General features: G+C 36.4%; 2 protein-coding genes across 2 annotated transcripts; both read left to right on the top strand.

Annotated features, from left to right (window-relative positions):
- The first annotated feature begins 936 nt into the window (after nt 1-936).
- LOC130823570 (RNA polymerase II C-terminal domain phosphatase-like 1) lies at nt 937-12,202 on the top strand. Its single transcript, XM_057688221.1, has 17 exons — nt 937-1,953; nt 2,524-3,000; nt 3,223-3,433; nt 3,578-3,735; nt 3,829-3,899; nt 4,152-4,257; nt 4,429-4,512; nt 4,735-5,463; nt 5,659-5,722; nt 7,465-7,595; nt 7,697-7,750; nt 8,306-8,402; nt 9,999-10,207; nt 10,287-10,373; nt 10,758-10,823; nt 11,002-11,072; nt 11,287-12,202. The coding sequence occupies exons 1-17, from the start codon at nt 1,660-1,662 to the stop codon at nt 11,390-11,392; spliced, it is 3,015 nt and encodes a 1,004-aa protein (XP_057544204.1). The 5' UTR covers nt 937-1,659; the 3' UTR covers nt 11,393-12,202.
- Nucleotides 12,203-12,713: 511 nt separating this feature from the next.
- On the top strand, nt 12,714-15,653 carry LOC130823571 (clathrin light chain 2-like). Its single transcript, XM_057688222.1, has 3 exons — nt 12,714-13,266; nt 14,798-14,951; nt 15,054-15,653. Exons 1-3 carry the CDS (start codon nt 12,911-12,913, stop codon nt 15,486-15,488), a joined length of 945 nt encoding a protein of 314 aa, XP_057544205.1. The 5' UTR covers nt 12,714-12,910; the 3' UTR covers nt 15,489-15,653.
- Nucleotides 15,654-21,857: the final 6,204 nt, after the last annotated feature.

A 21,857-nucleotide genomic window follows, 5' to 3' on the forward strand; every position in this document is an offset into this window, starting at 1 on the left:
TTAGCGTTTTATTTAAAACAGTACTTTAAAAAAAAATTACAATATTTACAAAACCGCCACCTGGCGGTTTTAGTTGGTTCATAAAACAGTTTTATGCCAAAATTGCGGTTGGTATTAACACGATTTGATACAAATGATGAAAACACCAAATCGCCATCTCAGATGTCTGTTAACTTTAGTATAATTCTTTTTGCTTCATGTAATAATTTTGAGATTTACCTCATTTCTAAATACAAAGTTAAATTAGTGCGTAGGTATTATTTTTTCATAGAAGTTCCGTTGCTTTAGTGGTTAGCACTTAAGTTGCTAAGCTGTGAGGTTGTGGGATTGAAATTTGAAACCTATGCCCTACATTTTCAGCATTTTTTAAATTATAGGATAAAGCAAACCCTTATCTCAATAAAATTACCAAATCGCCATCCTAGATGGCGGTTTACTTTGAATATTTTTTTTTCGAAAAATCTGTCTGACGTGGACGATAGATAGGGAATTATTTTTCCCTTTGACGCAAAGTGGGAATTATTTTCCTAAGTTACAATATTTTGGGAAAAGATTCGATATTGAAAGTAGGCATTAAGGATACAGTAGGTAAGCATTACGGAAAATATAAGCAGGCATTAAGAATTCAGTAAGTAGATATTAATTTTTAATGAGCTGAATTTGAGATTCGTAACTCAAAGAGACGGTCTCTCAAGAGACTAGCTATTCTTTATTAAGACCATCACACGGTAAGACATTTTCATATGAAACCGTCTCATATAAGACTTGCCGAAGGGTCAAATACAAAACAAAGAAATCACTCCACTCGTGCTCTCTAATCTCCCTCCTAGATTACTCCATTCTTTATTATTAAAACCATCACATTATTATTAATTTTTTTTTTTTGAGTAACCCATTTTATTATTACTTGGATAAATAAAGAAGTATAGTCCCGTTTTAAAAAGGAAAATATTATAATTTCTATGTCAAAAATCTAACACCCACTGGCCAATACCACAGACTTTCGGAGTTTTCCGAATTTGACCTATTTTCCCTAATCCGTCGATTTCGATCGAACAATTAGGGTTTCTATTTCTCTCTTCTCTCCTACCCCTCCCTCTCTCTCACTAATTCTTTTTTTGTTTTCTCTCAGGAAGATTCCATCATCATCATCGTCATCCATCAATTTACATAGAGCAAAAATGAAATCGTAAAAACCCTAATTAAAATATTTTCACGTATATGACGGACTAAATCAATTGAATTTGATATCCTTTTCTGGGTTTCATTGACGACCAAGTACGTCCTCTCACAGATCTGCTTAAAATTTGGCTTCGATTATCACTCACAAAACCTAATTTGTTTTTCTTGAACTTTTTTGGGTGAGATTTTGGTTCTAATTAGATCTATCGTTGAATTTGTGAATCTGACGGAAGACGACGAAGACGACGAAGAATCCGAATCCGAAATCTAAACCCTAATTTGGTTGTTCGATTTTTTTTGTTTTTTTTGTTTTCATTGGTGAGATTTTGATTCTAATTAGATCGATCTGTCGATTAGTCTAACGGAAGACGAAGAAATATGAAATTATAAATCTAAACCCTATCAGATCGAGATTTTCTGAACGATATTGTTGATTTCTTAAACCTGATTTCGATTTTCTTAAAAAAGGGAACAATAATGAAAACAGTAGTATATCATGGGGAAAACTTACTGGGGGAAGTAGATATATATTTTGAAAACAATAAGAACAATACAGAAATAGGATTGATGAAGGGGATGAGGATAACTTATTATTCAGAAGCAAGTGAGCGATGTACACCACTTTCTGTACTTCATACGATTACCAGTAATGGAAATGGTGGACTTTACTTCAAAATGATGGAGTCTTCAAACAACAAGATGCTTTATTTTCAACAACAGCAAGAATCTCAGCTTTTTGCTGTGCACGCCACTTGTCTCAGAGATAACAAGGTAAAACCCTAAATGGATCAATCTTTCATCTCGGATATATTGACATAATTTAGAAGAACGAAAAGATAATAGCAGCTCAAACAGAAATGGAAGTGAATTATTATTTTTCATTTAGGGCAATTTATTAAATTTGATGAAACTGAGCTAAGAAAGTAAAATTGGAATGTGGCTATTGACAATTAACGGAATCTAAGTACCAATTTGATTTGACTTTGAATGAATACGTGAAGACTAACATTTCATAGGACACATATCATGACAAGGTATAGGACACATAGTTTGTTCAAGAAACATTTCATAGTTCGAGATAAAAAAAAATGTTGGACCTTTGAATAAACCAGAGTTTTGTTGTGTAGTGTTGTTGGAATTGAAGGTCTGTTTTCATTGTTTGATAATCTATCCCAGAAAATGAAATAATAAACTTGATTTGAGCTCATTTTAGTTGGGGTCTTGTCTGTATGTTTCAGTGGCTTGGTTTGTTTGGGGTGTTGAAGTCATCGACTGGGGACCTTGTACTTGTAAATTTTGATTGTTTTGATTGCAGTGATGAAACTATATGAATGCTTGCAGACTGCTGTGGTGCCACTTGGTGAGCAGGAGATTCATTTGGTGGCAATGCGTTCAAGAAGAACAGGCAGTGTAACCCCTTTTTTCTGGGGTTTCTGTGTCATGCCAGGGTTGTATGAGTCTTGTCTTGGCTTGCTAAACCTCAGATGTCTGGGTATTGTGTTTGATCTTGATGAAACGCTAATTGTTGCAAACACACTGCGATCTTTTGAGGATAGAATTGAAGCCTTGCTGAGGAAAATAAGCGTGGAAACTGACCCACAACGGATTGCTGGTATGATGGCAGAAGTGAAACGCTACCAGGAAGATAAAGCTATACTCAAGCAATATGCTGATACTGATCAAGTGGTAGACAATGGGAAAATCCATAAAATTCAAGGAGAAGTTATTCCAGCTCTTTCTGACAATCACCAAACTGTTGTCCGCCCCCTTATTCGATTACAGGAAAAGAATATTGTCCTTACTCGAATTAATCCCCAGGTATATCCTCAGTCAGATAGTCTATGCAGTTATGACTGCTAGTATCACTTGGTTTTCCTCTGTTTTTATCTTTTGCTGTATATCATCTTGTAATCAAGTATAGACAATTAGATGTGCCCTCTTTGCTTGCAAGCATATTGAAAATGGCACTTGCTGGTTTTTATAAAGCCAATTGGTTTTTATGTAATTAACTTTATATGCTTAACCGTTGTATGCCTTCAGATTCGTGACACAAGTGTACTTGTAAGGCTAAGACCTGCATGGGATGATCTACGCAGCTATTTAACTGCCAGAGGCCGGAAGCGCTTTGAAGTTTATGTTTGTACAATGGCTGAAAGAGACTATGCTTTAGAAATGTGGAGACTTCTCGATCCAGATGCAAATTTGATCAGCGGGAGAGAGCTATTGGATCGCATTGTTTGTGTGAAGTCTGGTAAGAGTTGAAATATATAGTCTGCATTTGAAAATCTCTTGCTTCTACTCTTTTGCCTTTGATGACAAGAGGTTGCACACTTAGGCTAGTTTGTTTTTTGTTTGGAATGTGATGTTCATTTAAAATATTTCTTGTGTTTGATAGGATCAAAGAAGTCGCTTTTCAATGTTTTCCATGGTGGGATTTGTCATCCCAAAATGGCTTTGGTTATTGATGATCGCCTTAACGTGTGGGATGAGAAAGATCAGCCTCGGGTGCATGTTGTTCCCGCATTTGCTCCTTATTATGCTCCCCAAGCCGAGGTATGTACCAAAGTATTTACTAGAGGCATTAATGGCTGATAGTCCTTCCTACTAATTACCTTCCATCTTGACTATTTTTATCTCCTTTTTTAGGCCAACAATGCTATCCCTATTCTGTGTGTGGCTAGAAATGTAGCATGTAATGTTCGAGGTGGTTTTTTCAAGTAAGTAATTTTCATTTGCATAAAAGTAAGTTTTCATTGTATTGATCTTGCAAGGACCATACATAAACTTTTATATTCTCATATGCCATACTAATCTTGATTTTCAAAAACTTGTTTATTTTATGGTTTTTTAAACAGTTTCCTTAATTTTGACCATGGTCTGGTCTTAAATAAACCTTTTGTTCTTGAGTAGTTGCGTATTATGCCATGCTTTTTTTTTTTTTGCTGGAACTGACATGTGGGGTTTTCCAGAGATTTTGACGAGGGCCTTTTGCAACGGATGTCTGAGGTTTCATTTGAAGACGATCCCAAAGATATTCCTTCTCCACCTGACGTGAGCAATTATTTGGTATCAGAGGTATTATGCTCTTTTTTTCTTTGTTTTCATTCTTACTGATTTGTCTGGCCTTTGTGAAGATCTGGAATTGTTCTCAGTTGTTTGTTGCTCTGCTTTTGTACCCGGGCAACATTGAGATCAGTTTGTCAGCTGGTATTCTTCGCTTGCAAGTTCTTAATATCTAGTCTGCAGGATGATGTCTCTGGTTCTAATGGAAACAAAGAATCAATTTGTTTTGACGGGATGGCAGATGCGGAGGTCGAAAGAAGGCTTAAGGTAATCTTTATGCCTTTTGGGGGAGAACTGTGGGAATTGCACTTTCCCTTAATCCTTTTCTCTTTGTGGGTGAAAATCTGTTTCCAAAAATATTTAGACCTTAATCATCACTGTTTTTCGTTTTTATGAAGATAATTCCTATTGGCTTTGTCTGTTTTTTGATTTCCTAACTGTAGACGCTCTTATGGTAACAAAAATGATATTGGCTTTCCTCTTTTTCAGGAAGCAGCTTTGTCCTCTTCTCCAGATTCTTCTCTTTCTTCAGCAACAGCTACTGTTAACTTTGATCCTAGGCTTGCATCACCTCTTCCATACACTGTTACTACTTCCATGACAATTCCACAGCCTGTACCTCAAGCGCCAATCTCACCTTTCCCTTCTAATTTATTCTCGCAAGCAGGCCCCTTAGCTAGATCATTGGGTAACATTGGTTCTCAGGATATAGGCCTGCACAATTCCCCCGCCCGTGAAGAAGGTGAAGTACCTGAATCTGAGCTAGATCCTGATACAAGGAGGCGACTCCTCATTTTGCAGCATGGACAAGATATGAGAGAAAACATGCCGAGTGAACCCCCATTCCCAGTAAGACCCACAGTTCAAACGCCCATTGCAGGTCCAGGTTCTGTCCCGGTCCCTGGTCCAGTTCCTGTGTCTGTTCCTGTTCCAGCCCCCGGTTCTGGTCCAGGCCCAGTTTCTGTCCCCATTCCTAGTCCCATTCATGGTCCTGTCCCAGGTCCAGTTTCTCGGGTACAATCACGTGGGAGCTGGTTTCCAGTTGAGGACCACATGAGCCCTGGTCCTCCGTCTCGAGTAGCAGCTAAAGAGTTTCCTATAGCTTCTGATTTACTTGTTGAGAGGCAGCGTCTTCCTCCGCCTTCATTTCCTCGAAAAGTGGAAAGCTCAGTTTGGTCTGATCGTACTTTTAATGAAAAACAAAGACCACCAAGGGAGGTAAGTTTTGTTGTATTTCATACATCTGCCTTCTTACTTATAACAACATACATATGTTATTTTAATAACATAGCCTTCTTACTTATAACAACATACATATGTTATTTTTATAACATAGTGGTAACTAATAATTTTTTTTTGCTTCGACGTTGGTACTGGAAAGTTTTGTTTCATGCTAAGAATCTTCATCTGCAGGCTTCTCGTAGAGAGGACAGATTGCGGCAAAGTTATTCACTGCCTAGTCATCAGTCATTTCGAGGTAACAAGGAACTTAAGTCACAAAGTTTGTATTTGTATTTGAGATGAGTGCATTGATATATGTGATTGGTATTTGTTTTGTGACAATTTGAAATAGTTTGAGCAGTGATGTGATGGCTTTCTTTTTGTTATTATGTGGTGCATTACCAATAGTGAATCTCCTCTTTGAGTTTAGACATTGTAAATATTAAGTATTTTCTGAAAGTTCTATTTGGGTGACTAATCATCTTGTCTTCTCTCCTAAAAGCTACCTTTTGGATTCTCTTAATTGCCCTTTAAAATTCTAATCATACTCGGTCAGGTTCTGTGTAGAAATAATAAAAACCACAACAAAATGCCAGGATTCCAGTATTGTTTTTCTAAAAAAATTTATTTAGACACCCTTATACTGGCTTCACTTTGTTCTGTTACTAAGATCATTGTATAATTTGAGCAATTTTAAGGGTTTTGGTTCCTTTGGACTTTGGTCGCTTGAAGGTATGAGGTATCTTATATATAAATAAATGTTCATATGTTCCAGGCTTCCAGCCAAGTTTTCCTACCATGCACTTTGACTTTCTTTGTTTTGTCTTCTATTTCTAGGTTGGATTATAAAAAGGGAATATTTGATCTGTCATTTCTGTATTCTGATAGAGCTCACGCATATTTATGCCACCTTGTTGTAGATGCCCAATGCCAAGATATCACTTCGAAGCCATTGGCCAGTTTATAATTGCTCTGCTTGCTTTAAGCTTAGGTGTCATAATTATAGGCTTTGGATGTTTTGAATTGAGCACTGAGTAGGGTGCTTGTTTAAATGTCATACTTCAGTCTTTTTTACAGTGACCTTTTTTGATAATACTTCTTAAAATGTTGGGATTATTTTGGTTGTTAAAATTTTGGGCTTTGTCCGTGATAATCCCTTACCGCTGTTATCGGAATTCTTTATCTCATGGCTTGATCGATGGTCTATCCTTTCTTTTCATATAAAAAGTTTGGTCGCCATACTTTATCACTATTGTTGGTTCATAACTTGTATATACAAGTGTCAATGCCTGTGTTTTAATTATTCAGTGTGCTGTTTTGTTAGCTTGTCAAAGCATCCTTTAAAAGGATTCCACTACGTGTTAATTTGTGCTTTGAACACGGCTGATGCTTGAGGTCAATGCTTGCCTGTTGCGAGATCCATATTGAATATTTTTTGATTATATCTTGCATCTTGCTGTCATCATTTTTATGCTGTATTTAATTTTTTGTCAATGTGCTCATGGGTTTTTAGTAATCACACATGATACTTCTTTTCGCTCTTTTGCTTGACAATAGAGTATTATTTTACCTTTTTGGTTATTGTGAACATACTTTCATACAGCCAAACTGCAATTTCCACTTCAATTGTCTGTATGCATGCTTTACATAATTAGATCACAAAATAGAGTACTCATGTTTGAGTGGTATCATTTTCGCCTAAACACCAATGGTATCGTTGATGAAGGGACTATTCTCCCCAACGAATTAGTTGTTGTAAAGAACACCCCTGAAGTGTTTTGGGCGTACAGCCTGGTGGTTTCAAATATCATTGCTGAGAAATAACACTTTACAAATGTGATGTGAGGATATGTTTGCTTAGTGGTAATGCTATTTTTTTTGAGATGCTGTGGAACCATTTGTGATAGTCTTGGTGACAATGGGCAGAAAGTGTAATTTTATCATCATTTCCGTTGCCCGTTTTGGATTAAGTTTTTGGCATTGTTTTCCTTTTTGAAGGGGATGAAATTACTTTGAGCCGATATTCTTCGAGCAACAAGGATTTTGAAGTTGAGCCTGAACGAAACAGTTCATTGGCAGAGAGTCCTTCAGGTGCTTTACATGACATTGCAATGAAATGTGGAACAAAGGTAGTTGCCGAGTTTCTCTAAAGAGATTTATGGTGTTGATTTTTCTTTCGATCTCATTTTTCTACAAGCCACATGATTTAATTATGTATGTGCTTTTGTAGGTTGAATTTAAGCCAGGATTGTCTGCTACCCTGGAGTTGAAGTTTTCTATGGAGGTTGTCTATCCATCTTACTGCATAAATGAATTTTGCTTTCCCATCGTAGTGGACCTAGTGGCTTATCCTCTTAATCAATTCAAAAATGTTACATTTTTCTGATTCTCTTTGTAAGCGCATGAAAGAAAACCTAGTTTCTAGGGAATTTCTTCCATTATCCGAGCATCATATGTTCTAGCTTTCTAGATTGGCACTGTTGCGCATATTTAAGATACTATACAGATTCTGTATGACATGGTAATAGTAGCTCTTTTGCGAGTCTTCTGGGGCATATATAGTTTTATGTGACCTTAATGTTTTTTTCTTGTTAAAGTTTTCCGGTCACAACTGATTCAGAAAGGTGCCTGAAATCACAGCTGAAGAAAACATGTGTTCATTTATTACGGTGATTTTCGATTTTCATATAGTTGTCTTCTGGACATTAGTTAAGCTTGGTTAGATCAGCGTGGAGCTGATAGTTTTTTTGAAACGAGTGTTTTTTACTTTTGACTTGGACTGATTGTTCGCTTTTTTTTAAAAGTATCATCTTATTCATTGTTAACTTTATTTCTCTAGGCTTATTTTTCTGGAGAAAAAGTTGGTGAAGGAATTGGTGTAAGTAGAAGGGAAGCCCAGCGTCGTGCCGCAGAGGCTGCTTTGATGAATTTGGCTGGTATGATTGCCTATAAAGTTCTTATCTTTTTCTGCACTACTCCGTTGGCATTGCATGTTTTTCCTTTGGATTTTGTATAATAATTACTTGTCTGCTGCTCCATGGAATCTTGAAAACTTGTGAGGTTTTAATATCTACAACTATAATGGATTGGTGAGAGGATGTCCTAATCATCATTCCTTATGCTGTATGATTCGTTAGTTGTTACTTTGACATATTTTGTTGCCCCACAATTTTTACTCCCAACCCTCGAGTCATTAATCCTTGTGGGTTGTTCCTTTTTCTTTTCGTTTGAAAAGTCCTCACCTGAAAGTTGAATTTATTAGACCTTTCTAGACCTTGACACTATCCAAATTTCCTTAGTTACCTACATTTTTTCCTTGAACATTTATAGGTTAAGAGAATGAGGCGTTAATCAATTGTACTATGCATAAGATGATGGATTAAAGTGTACACTGCTACGTGTCCAACCTCATTTTGTGCTCCCTATGGCCTAATTATTTTGCTAGATTTGTTCTCACAGTCAATTTGACAGTGGTCCTAATGAATTTCATTCACTGTCTTGAATATTCATCTCTCCTAATCTCATCCATTACTTTTTGTGCTTCTTCCGTCGTGCTCTTAGAAAAGCACAAAAAGAAAATGTAGCAAAATTATTGGAATAGAGGAGTATATACTTCTATAATATGAACTTTGCCATTTGTGAATGCGTGTTAAAATGGTCATATTACAAGATGCATGCAGGATGCTGCAATGGGACCTTATGGGCCATTGTGCTGGTCGTGCTCACCGACTGTGACAGGAATTTTGTTATGCTTTATAATCTTCTTTATTGATCCTATTTCAAACTTGGTTTGGAGTACTTAATTTATGTAAGAAATGGTCATTAATGAATAGTGATGCCTGATAGAAGAGAGTCAGAAATCATACTAAGAATTGTGAGGTCAAAATAAGCAAGATAAGATGGCATAAGATAGCAGTTCCTTACTCAATTTTTTTAGAAACTTGGTTTAAAACACCACCATTGCTTAATTTATTACTGGTTATACAATGTTTAATGTCTCATCTTTGATTTAGTTAGAGGTGGCAAATAAGAGCCTTGAGTCAGGTTTGATTTCAGTAATATTTAAGTGATTAAATCCATTGTTGGTTGTGTTGTATTATTTAGGTCTAATATCAATTTTCTTACTATGAAAATTCAATCTGTAGTAATTTTTTTATGTTACTTCAGGTCAATTAGTATATTTTTAGTTTCTAGTCAATTCTATTTGCATACCTTACACAAATTCTATCTGTAGTATTCCTTTTTATATTGGTTCAGGTCATGTCAGATATCTTTAGTTTTAGGTATGGTTCAGGTCTGGTTGGATTACCTCAGACGGGTTTGATTTTGCTATATTGAGCTCCATTGAACATGAACGATATGCCTATTCTATACCTTTATAGGTCACATTTCACATTTCAAAAAAAAATAACTATCTATTTTATTTTAGTTTTTCTTGTCCTTGCGTCTGAATGATGTTTTTATTTATGTTCTATGGCCTATGGTTCATCTTTTTTGGTGATTTATTCATTTTTGAATTTATGTTTTTGCAGATAGATATTTGACTCACATAAAGTCTGATACTAGCACACCACAAAGTGATACAAGTAGAGGTCAGAGTCCAAGTGACACAAATTCTCATGATCATTCTTCAAGAAAAGAAGAGACTGTAGCACCTTCATCTGAGCTCTCTAAGCTGGATGAATCTCGTGTAGATGGTTCTAAGAACTCCATAGGTTCAGTTTCCGCTCTTAAAGAATTGGTTGGTCTCAATTATTTACTTTTTTCTTCTTTATGCTTTATCCTATAGCCTTTATGATTAATCATTGTTTTTTTTCTAGTGCTTTAAAGAGGGCATCAGTGTCGAATTCAAAGTTCAGTCTCCAACTTCAACTAATACGGTTGACAGAGATGAAATACATGCAAAGGTACTGATTTGAATGTTTGGATACTTTTTAACTGATTTTTTTTCCTCCCCACATTAGGAAGCAATTTAGGTGTATACTTTTAAAAAATATCCACTAGAAGTTTTTTTTCTATTGTAGTTGGGTTTTCTGAAATGCCCCGATTAGATTGTAAAAGGGAGATGGAGATCATGTGTGAGACCTCTCATATAGGAATTACGTCATATCTTGGATTTTGAGGGGGTGGGACAATATGGAAATAATTTTGGATCTGGAATCTTGCTTGTATTGGGGGCCAAGCCCAGTTAATACGATCTCGATAGTCACCTTAAAATAGAAGTAGAACTGATTGGCAAAAGCTAACAGGGTCGTTTATTGATCATATATGTTGTCTAAATTGTTACTTAGGTGGAAGTAAATGGGCAAGTTTTGGGTAAGGGCACTGGATTGACATGGGATGAGGCAAAGCTGCAGGTATGAACATTTTCTCTTTTGCTTATTCTCAATCCCCTGCATATCAACAAGAAACAAACACATCCACGGTAGCTACAAGGAAGCATACGAGTATTAATTTGTGTGGAGAATCTGAGATTTAAATAGTATTCGTTAGTCATTATGGAGGAATCTCTTGATCTTTTCTTTATTTTGTCAGGCCGCTGATATGGCTCTTGCAAGCCTTAAATCCATGCTGGGTCAATTTACTAAACACCCAAGTTCTCCACGGTTAGTACTTCAACTGCTGTATAAGTTAGTTATTTGAGAAAGATATTAGTTGAGCCACTTAGATTATCGAATTTAATTGCAAAATCTTCGGAAGGGTTTTAACTTATAACAGTTACCTCATGAGCTGTGCCTTATACTTGGATATAAGTTTTTGCACTTTGTTATATCCTAGAAGTTCCCACAGACCCACACTGTTTGATCAAATGAAATACAGGTCGTTACAAGGAATGGCTAATAAACGCTTGAAGCCTGAGTATCCGCGGACTTTAGAGCATATGCCATCTCCTAGGTTTTCAAGGAATGCATCACCCGTGCCTTGAAACCATGGTCATTAAATTATCTTCTATTGTGATCGTATGGTGTAGTTGGTGTACTGCTATGCCACTCCTGTCTACTGGTTGCAGCATTATCAAGGCCCTCATTCATTCTCCTCAGAGCCCGATCCCCCTATCGGTCTTTTCTAAGACACCTAATTTTGAAGACAACCTCAAATAATCGCCCGAGTTCAAATTTTTTGATTGTATGCTAAGAATCATGTATTTCCTACTTTTCACCGGTCGCTTGGAGAAATTGCCAATGTTGTTCCCCCATCACCCAACTCGGTGCAATGTCACTTGGAGAGGGTCATTGATATCCTGATTAAACAATTGAAAGTTGGAGCGTAAATACTTGGACTTATATCGTAACATCTGATGTACAGTCGAAGGCTTATTGTTGTAGAAGATTGGTCTGACCAAAGCATTTCTCTTGGCAATTCCGAGTTAAATGGTTCTAGCTCGCTGGACCAGAAGATCATTTTTGCGGCTTACCATATATACGTGACACTGTCGAAATTGACCTGGCCGAATGATGTTAGAAGTCGGTAACATTGATCAATTTCTTTCTGATGTAGCATGTTGTATGTTATGATAACAGCATTATATTATGTAGCTACTTAGCTAGTATAGTTAGTTTTTCATCCTCAAGATTAGGAGGCTAAGATAAATTGTAGTTGAATCATTTTTTTTTTTTTTGCATATTTTGCAAGAATGAGCGTTATCATATATTCAATGTGTAAGAATCAAGATATTGCCTCCTTTTCTTTTGGGCAGTTGGCAAAGTAAATGTATTTATTGTTGTCCGACTTATTATTTTATTTATTTTTTTTAAAATTTTTTATTTTGAGTTTGCTGCATTTTTATTAGTTATTTTTTATTGTTTGTTCAATATTTGAACGAGTAAGGATATAAGTTTATTTGGATCATACTTTAATAAATAGAAAAATATAGGAAAATCATATGCATAACTAGATGACCTCAACAGAAAAATGTAGCAAATGCTTTGGAAGTCAAGATGAATGTCTTTTGTAGTTATTATTTTGGCCTCTATTTTTTTTAATTCACTTTTTTGTTTTCTATTACTTGTATTATTTTCTGATAATTATTGATATGTTTTACATGTATCTCTTTAATATCAAATGATATGGACTATAATACTAAAACCTTCTCACCTATTATAAAATAAAAATAATGTTTTTCATATGTTAACATTAATTTATTTATTTTAATGCCCCATATTTACTCTAACAATATTAATTTTTTTTTATTATCATAAGATCAACTTGGTGCAAGTAAAACAAAGATTTATACTTTTGCACGGTTTTTTTTTTTACCCTTTTATAGCAATAGGAGAAAATCCGCTTGTCATATAAAAAGTCACCAACTTTGAAGTATCACTACAAAATTATTCTCATTTCAATTCTGAATTCTCAGATCACAGAGAGAAAATCCGCCATTTTCAATCCCATCAAGCTCAATTACGAACTTCTGATCGCTAAGTTTGGGAGAGAATCATCGAAAATGTCTTCTTCATTTGACAATTTCAGCAACGATGGCGAAGAGCTTCGAGCTTCCGATCGTCCATTTGATGATGGTTACATCGGCTACGATCCTCGTTTACCTTCACAACGCTTCGATCCTTCTTCTTTTGGCACTGAGGTTAATGTTGAATCTGAAGTAGTTGGTGATTCGCATATGCAGTTCGGTGGAAACCCTAGCTTTTCGGAATCCCCGTTCAGTGATCCGATTGCGGTTTCAAATGGTAATGGAAATGTTTATGGTGAGGATGACGACAGAGTTTTCTCATCTGATGGTCCTATTCTTCCTCCTCCGGATCAGATGCATGAAGAAGGTTTCGCTCTTCGTGAATGGCGGCGGTAAGTCAAGTTTTGATTTTAGTTGGATCAGATGCTTGTTGATTTTGATGTCTTTTGTTTTAGATTTTGTTAGTGTTACTTCTTGTGTTAATCGATTGTTTTGTTTTGAATTATGATAATTGATTTGTTAATCACTATTCATGTGTCTTGATATTGATTTGTTCAACTTTAATTTTGATTTGTATAAGGAGATATTATGTTATTGTTCCGTTATATAAGATGCATAGATGTAATCAAGTTTAAAGAATCAATTAAGGATTCCTTTATGAAATCAAACTAGTTAGTATCATATATGAATCTTTAGCGGTTTAGCTTAAGATTGTAAATATCTTTGCCTTCTTGAAGATTGTCAACAACAGGATTTGAACATAATGGTGGTTTCTCTGTTGCATTTGTGTTAATAAGGTAGTGGTCTAGTGGAATTCTTAGATGTGCAGGAAGGGCCAATACTCTGTTACCCAGGAGCTCATACCTGACATGGATACTGTCTGATTGTCAGTCTCGGATAAACTTTGGAATACAATATTAATTTCCAAATTGAAGTCTCCAAATGTCGGTACCCATGTCCGAGTTTAGAAGATCCAACACGGATACTAGAGGCAAAATGGGTAACAAAGCCATTAGATATTCTTGCCTTGGCGCTGTTAGATATCATAGCTTAATAAGAGGCCTATAAAAATTAGACTTAAATGAATAGTTTTTCCTGAAGTGCTTTGATAATTGCATATCAACTCTATCTTCCACCACCTTCGGAGCAGCAATTGCTGCAGAAACCAGCAAAATCTAGGCGTGGTGTCCTCCGCTAACTCCCATCCCTTAGGCCTCTTAAGTATTAGCTGTATAAGCTATCATGATTGGTGAAAACAATCTCTTTAATTTATGTAGATCCTGGAGGGAAACGTTCACACATTAAAAAGGTGGAAATTGTGAGAAAGATTCTGCCACCTCAAGGTACTATGTGAAAGTGGTGGAATATCCTGCATCTAAATAAAAGGGGTGAGGGGTAGAAGTCAATGACTCGAAGTATAATATTATCTGCCTCTGCTACTGCTACATTTGTTGTATGGAGATGGATGAATACAGATGTAGATACATTACACAGTCAGAAAAGAGAAAGGGCAATCTCGTTAAAAAATCAATTGGGTCTAGAACCTGTTGATGGGTATATTGGACACCAGTCATGACATCTCCGAGAAGTGTACGTGTTACCAAGCTGATAATATACAACACTCTGGAGGAGGCTGCCTATCATATCTGCACTATACAATTCTATCTCCGTTTGGAGTAGTAAACTAAGCAAACCATCATCCCTGTGATCTTAATTAAAAAGAAGACATGCTAATAATAGTCAGGCTACTGTGAATATGTGCTTTAACATATGTCTGGTCATATAGCATTCTCTCAAATCTTATGATTTCACTTCTGTAAAGAACATTATTTGTTGCCACACATATCTAGTGTATAGTTTTGTTTTTTTTTTTTCCTGGAAACGTTCGTGTAAGTTCAAATTTGGATGGTGTTTGTGGTGCAGTCAAAATGCCATTAGGCTGGAGGAAAAAGAGAAGAATGAAAAGGAAATGAGAATGCAAATCATTGAAGAAGCCGAGGAGTACAAGCGTGCATTTTTTGAGAAAAGAAAACTCAACACCGAGACCAACAAAAATAATAATAGAGACAAGGAGAAGGTATCTTTTATATATATTTACTGTTACACTCCTGCTTTATAGCCACTTGCACCCTTTCTTCTCTTAATATACTGTTTGTTCAATGTGCTTGGCTTTGAGCAGATATATTTGGCTAATCAAGAGAAGTTCCATAAAGAAGCGGATAAACAATACTGGAAAGCGATTGCGGAACTCATTCCTCATGAGGTTCCCGCAATTGAGAAGAGAAGAGGAAAGAAGGAAGACGAGAAGAAGCCCTCAATCACTGTTGTCCATGGTCCGAAGCCCGGGAAACCCACCGATATGTCAAGGATGCGACAGGTACTAGTGAAGTTGAAGCATACTCCCCCACCCCACATGATTCCACCAAAGCCCGAGCCTGCCAAAGATGGAGAAGACGGAAAGGAAGGTAAAGACGCCAAAATGGGAAAAGAAGCAGCAAAAACCCCTGCTGGTCCCATCAAAGAAGCTAATGCTAACGGTCCTCAGAAGGCTGAAAATGAAGCTTCAGCCGCAGAGCAGCCACCCAAAGAAGCCGAGCCTGTTGCAGCTGCTTGATTATACCTTAATACATTTATCCAAATCTCCTTTTTGTTCGTATTGTTTGCATACACCGTCCTGATTGCAAACTGTTCAGATTTCACCTGGCCCATGTATTATGAGAATGATGTATTTTTTTGTTCCATGCTTATTATATCCCACGAGACTTTATTTCTCCACATATCTAGAATAATTTTAATTCTTTACTTTCTCAATGGGGGAGTTTGAATCGATTTTTGTTTTTTTTGGTTTTTTGGGTTTGTTTCAATAGAAACGGAAGCATGTTGCTTGTTTAGTACATTTTTTCTGTAGCAATGCCAATTTTTTCATTTGATTGTAGCCAGATAAAAGTTTTTGTTCTATCCTTTTTTTATCATTGAAGGGCATAGCCCAAATGGCATAAATAATGGAATATTGTTTTCGAGGAGAAGTGCCCAAACAGAACAAAAGGTTCACTCGACTCGACTATATGAACTAGAGGGTTGGGGAAGATCTGGAAAAACCCTACTCAAAAACGCCTCTAATGGGATTTGATATAAGCTAATAACCGTGAGGTTATGACTTGTGAGACTAAATTTGTAGACTACACATTTTGTTAATGTCACTTTTATGTGAGTTTAAACAAAGAAACTATCATCTTGCTACTAAAGACTTCAAGAACAAAGGCTTTGTTCTTTTTTTTAAGCGCAAAATGTGCTAGAGATAATTTATTAAATAAAGGTTAAGATTCATAGAAAATCAGACAAATCAAAGTTAGATATAGAATTCGTGTTATGTTGGAACAAACTCATGTTTCATGGGTCGTGCTATATATAGTTACGGGTCATGACATATCGTTTCAGAGATCACAACACGTTATTATACGTTTGTTTCCTCTAAAAAATTGGTTACAAACTGGTGTGTTTGGAAGGTCAAGCCGATTGGCAAACTTGCGAGTGTGCCGTGTTGGGTCAATCTTACAAAATGATGAATGTGGCCTCTTGGCATTGTTGTGTCGTGCCTAGATACAGATCGTCCTACACCGACCCGGCCCGTGTTCATGTATATTTGAGGGCAAAAGTGCGGTCGTCGTGGCACCAAGAGATTTTCCAAGTCTACATGTTTTGATCCCAAATGTAAGATGTTGAACAACGCAGATTGAACTTAAAGAAGTACTTCTATAATGAGCCTTTTTAACAAACATAATTCCAACAGAAGTTCTACAATTAGCATGAAGCAACTCCAATTTCTGCCAATACAATCCAGCAATTATTTTTTACCTTTCAGCTACTCTTTACATACAACTATAATTATACATCATTCTAGTCTTAAGATTAGAACCCAATAATAATTTATGCATTAGTCTTATCACTAGTGGAAAAAACCTTATTTGCTGCTTGTCATTTGATGCGATTTTTCTTAGACGCAGCATTAAATAGCAAAAAGAATTTAGAAAAAAAAATCAATTAATTGCTGCGGTTTTACATGAGACCGCAGCAAATACTAAGGTGGACACTTAATTGCTGCAGTTATACAATGGCCCGCAGCAAATAGCTCTTTCAATTGCTACGGTTGTTCAACAGCCCGCAGCAAATACTCAGTTGCTTCACTCAATTGTTGCGGTTTTGTGATATGCCCGCAGCAAATATACTCATTTCACAAAATTAAAACCCGCTAACATTTCATTTCACAAATACTTTACTATACGTAAGCTGTTGTATCTCTCAAAGCCACCATTTTCGCCATTCAACGTTTCATTCTGCATCTTCATCTTCTTCTAAAAACCATAAATTCTTCATCATCTGCTGCTTTCTTCGCAAACTGATTCATAAACCCATTGAAAACACTCGAAAAACACTGTACGTAATTGTTTCTTCAAACCTATTCTTCATCTTCTTAGTTCATAAACCCACGAAATTTGGTCTTGTTCATCTTCAAAACCCACGACATTAAGGTATTTTTTTATCTTTTTAATTTGTTAAGCATTTAAGTTTTGCAAGATATTCATGAAAACACTCGAAAATTAGGGCAACTGGCTGTATACTAATTTTGTTTCTCTGTCTTTCGTTGTAGATAACATAACCCACGAAAACAAGGTAATTATATTTATTTTACTAATTTGCAAGTTCATATCTTTATTATTTAACATGTAATTTAGTAATTTAGTGCTAAAGATATCAATTTATTTGTGAATTTTACATTATTCAAGTTTATGTTATTAGTTTATTAAATATTTGTGTAATTTGTTAAAAATGTGGTTTGTTGTTATAGTTATGTCTTTAACTATTAGAATTAGAATATGATTTTATTTACAACGTAGTGCTTAATATTGAAGTATGAAGTATAGAATTAGAATATGCAGTATGTATATTTAGGGTTAAATAGATTTAGTATATATTTTTAGGGTTAAATATGTTTGTTATAAATAAGTATAAATGTTTAAAAGTTGTGTATTAATTTTGTTTTGAATTAATTAATCACACTAATTAAGATGACAAAAGATCGTTCTTGGATGTATGGAAGCATTGAATCGTCGGAATTTATTGATGGTTTATTAGGATTTTGTAGTATTGCGGTTGAACATCAAGTTAGGACGGGGGGAGTAGGTTTTTATGCCCATGTGTCACTTGTGGCAATGTATCAAAGGTAGATTGTGTTGACATCCTTAGGGAGCACATACTTCGACATGGGTTTAGGCCTCAATATCATGTTTGGGTTTGGCATGGTGAGAAGGGAGTTTACAAAGAAAAAAGTGTTGTTGAGGACTTCAATAATGTGGCTGATGTCAATGAGGATGTAGTAGATCATGTTGATGGGTATGAGACAGATGAAGAGAATGTCGATGAGGAAATGGATCGTGTTGATGAGATGATGGAGGGAGTCGAGGATAAGTTAGGAAAACGTCCTCGTGTTTTTGACTTGTTGACAGAGGCTTCTCAAAAGCCTTTGTACCCTGGATGTAAAAAGTTCACCAAACTAACAGTAGTGTTGACAATTTTGAACATTAAGTCAAAGTTCAATTGGAGTGACGCTAGTTTTACAATGTTATTAGAAGCGTTAGGTGAGATGCTTCATGAGGGAAATGAACTTCCAAAGTCGACATATTATGCCAAAAAGCTCATGTGTCTTTTCGGCTTAGAGTACCAGAAGATTCATGCGTGTCCAAATGATTGTGTGTTGTATCGGAATGAAAACGAGAACTTAGAAGAGTGTCCTAGGTGTGGGTTATCGCGCTACAATCGTAAAGGGGCTCGGGATGCTAAAGGGCCCCCGGCTAAGGTATTGTGGTATCTTCCAATAATACCTAGATTCAAGCGCTTGTTTTCTATAAAGAAAGATGCGTTAAATTTGAGGTGGCATGCAGATAGGGTGAAGAAAGGTCACTTGCTCACACATCCATCTGATTCTCTAGAGTGGAAGAGTATTGATAGGTTGCATAAGACTTTTGGGGATGAGGTTCGTAATTTAAGGCTTGGACTGTGTGCGGATGGAATGAACCCATTCGACAATCTTAGTTCTCAACATAGTACTCGGCCGGAACTTTTAGTGATATATAATTTGCCACCTTAGTTGTGTATGAGGCGTAAGTACATTATGCGTTCGCTTCTTATCTTGGGTCCTAAACAACCTGGCAATGACATAGATGTATATCTTGCACCTCTTGTTGAGGATTTGAGAAAGATGTGGGATGAAAGGGTTTCAGTGTTTGATGCATATGCTAATGAGGAGTTCACCTTGCGTACAATGCTTTTATGCAGCGTTAATGATTTTCCTCCAGTTTGCTCCAGCTGATGAAGTTGGTGGCAATAACAAGGGAAAGGGCGGTAAGAAGGAGATGAGTAATGACAAAGTTTATTTGCCTTCAGCTTGCTACACATTGTTCAAAGAAGAGAAGCGGACATTTTGTGAGTCTTTGTATGGCATTAAGGTTCCGTCTGGGTACTCATCCAACATGAAGAGATTTGTGAGCCTAATTGGTGAGCTGAAGTTGGGAAGCATAAAATCTCACGATTGCCATGTAATGATGCAAGTATTCTTACCAATTGCAATCCGTGGAATACTGCCAAAACATGTGAGATATGCTATTACCGAGGTATGTTCGTTCTTCAACACAATTTGTAGTAAAGTTCTTGATTCCTTTAAACTTGATGCTCTTCAAGTCGACGTGATTGTAACTTTATGCAAGTTTGAGATGTATTTTCCACCTTTTTTCTTTGACATAGTGGTTCATCTTATTGTCCATCTCGTTCGTGAGATCAAGCTTTTGGGTCCAGTTTTTAAGGTGGTGTTATCCTTTTGAAAGAGACATGAATGTTTTACAAAACAAGGTGAGGAATCCAGCACAACCCGAGGGGAGTATGATTCAAGACACTGTGAGCGATGAGATTGGTAACTTTATAGCCGAGTATTTGGCCATGGCAAAGCCTGTTGGACTTCCCACCTCTAGACATGAAGGAAGGCTTGAGGGAAAAGGAACAGTTGGCTCCAAATCGGTCACACCTCCTCGAGACAGCCTTCTACAAGCACACTTGTATGTGTTGCATCATATTTCTGAAGTTCATCCTTTTTTGAGTGAGCATTTTGATATATTGCGCGCAAAGCATCCTTCTAAAGGGGATAGGGCATTGATGCAGTTGCATAACAAGACGTTTATTAATTGGTTTCATAATCGAGTAATATGCGAAGAACTCAAGGGTGTATCCGAAAGTGTTAAGTGGTTAGCTTTTGATCCTCGTGATGATGTGAACACATATGAGGGTTACGATGTCAATGGCTTCACATTTTGGACTGAGGGTCAAGACAAGAAGTCATCTTATCTACAGAATGGTGGGGTTTCTATTTTGGCGTCATCTACATTTTACTCGAGTGCGAAGGATCAAGCGCCGATTGATGCTAAATTGGTATACTACGAGCGGGTACATGAAATATGGGAGCTTGACTACTCTACTTTCACTATTGGTCTTTTCAAATGTAAGTGGGTAGATAATAATCAATGATGCATAAAAAATGACGACCCTTGTGGATTCACTCTTGTAGACTTAGCTCGTTTGCGTGATAGTGAGGAGCCATTCATACTAGCCACACAAGCCAAGCAAGTATTCTACATTGTAGACCCGTCTTATAAAAATGATCTATTGTTGTACCGGGAAAAAGAAGCATCCTTGGTATAGGTGATGTTGAGGATGAGGAAGAATATGAAGCTTTTGAAGACTCCCCTCCCTTTATCAATCCAAAATCATTGGATCAAAATGATGTAGATGATGTAGATGTTGGTTATATGCGTGTAGATCACAAGAAAGGAATACATTTGAATTAAGTGATTCACAAGGTATGAATTTTAAGCTTTTTAAAGTTTTTTTGGCACTTTCACGCATAAAGTAGCTCAAACTTGGTTTGTTTTGCATGAAACTTTGCACACAACACTATTTGATGTATACTATTGTGTTGAACGTATTAGAATTGTAAATCATAGTCATATTTTTAATATTACTTATGTGTTCTAATATATTACTATTCATACTCTTTCAAGTACTGATATACAATGCATCTATTCAGAGACAAAATTGTCCCCGAGATTGAGACCTCGGATAATGAGCATCATAGTTACGACACTGAAGAAGACCAAATTGTGAGATACGAGCGTATGGCTGAATACGCTCCACCACTTGACAATAATTTTGAGACTGAAGACGCCCCACTAATAATGGATGCTCCCACTAACAGTAAGAAAAGAAAAGGGTGAGGTCCTACGAAAAACGTCAAAGTCACAGAACCCATGCATAACCCATGCATTTGGAATACAATGCATTGGGTCAACCCTGCGGAAAATGGCGTAAGCAATATGGAAAACAAGTGGGCCTATGTATCCGCAAGATTTCCATATTGCACGCATGGAACAAGGTTCCAGAGAGTTTGAAGAACTCTCTATGGAATGATACTGTGGTAAGCAAATTTACTATTTTTATTCATTTAGTTTCATTTTAAAATTAATTTAATTGACACTAATAAATATAATTTTTTTCATAGAATCTTTTTTACATCGAGAGCGATGAGGAGAAGAAGAATGTGTTTCTTTCAACTGTTGCTGAAAGATTCAGAGATTTCAAATCCAAGCTAGTAACTGGCTGGATCACGAAAAAGCGTGCCCGTACGACCAAAAAGGTCAAAACGGGAAACAAAGGTGGAGAGCAAGCACCTTCGAAGATGCCCTACGAAATATGGGGTCACATATCGAAGAGGGAATGGGAGGCTTTTGTTGCCAAGAGAACAACTCCCATTGGAGTTGTAAGTATTTCATATTATATTGTAGTTTTTGATTTGAATTTATTTCTTTTGATTCAGTCATTAAACTAATATATGACATTTGATTTCTATTGATTAATTAGGAAAAGCGTGGTAAAGCTTAGG

Source organism: Amaranthus tricolor, chromosome 9, assembly GCF_026212465.1.
Source record: "Amaranthus tricolor cultivar Red isolate AtriRed21 chromosome 9, ASM2621246v1, whole genome shotgun sequence".
Taxonomy (NCBI): Eukaryota; Viridiplantae; Streptophyta; class Magnoliopsida; order Caryophyllales; family Amaranthaceae; genus Amaranthus; species Amaranthus tricolor.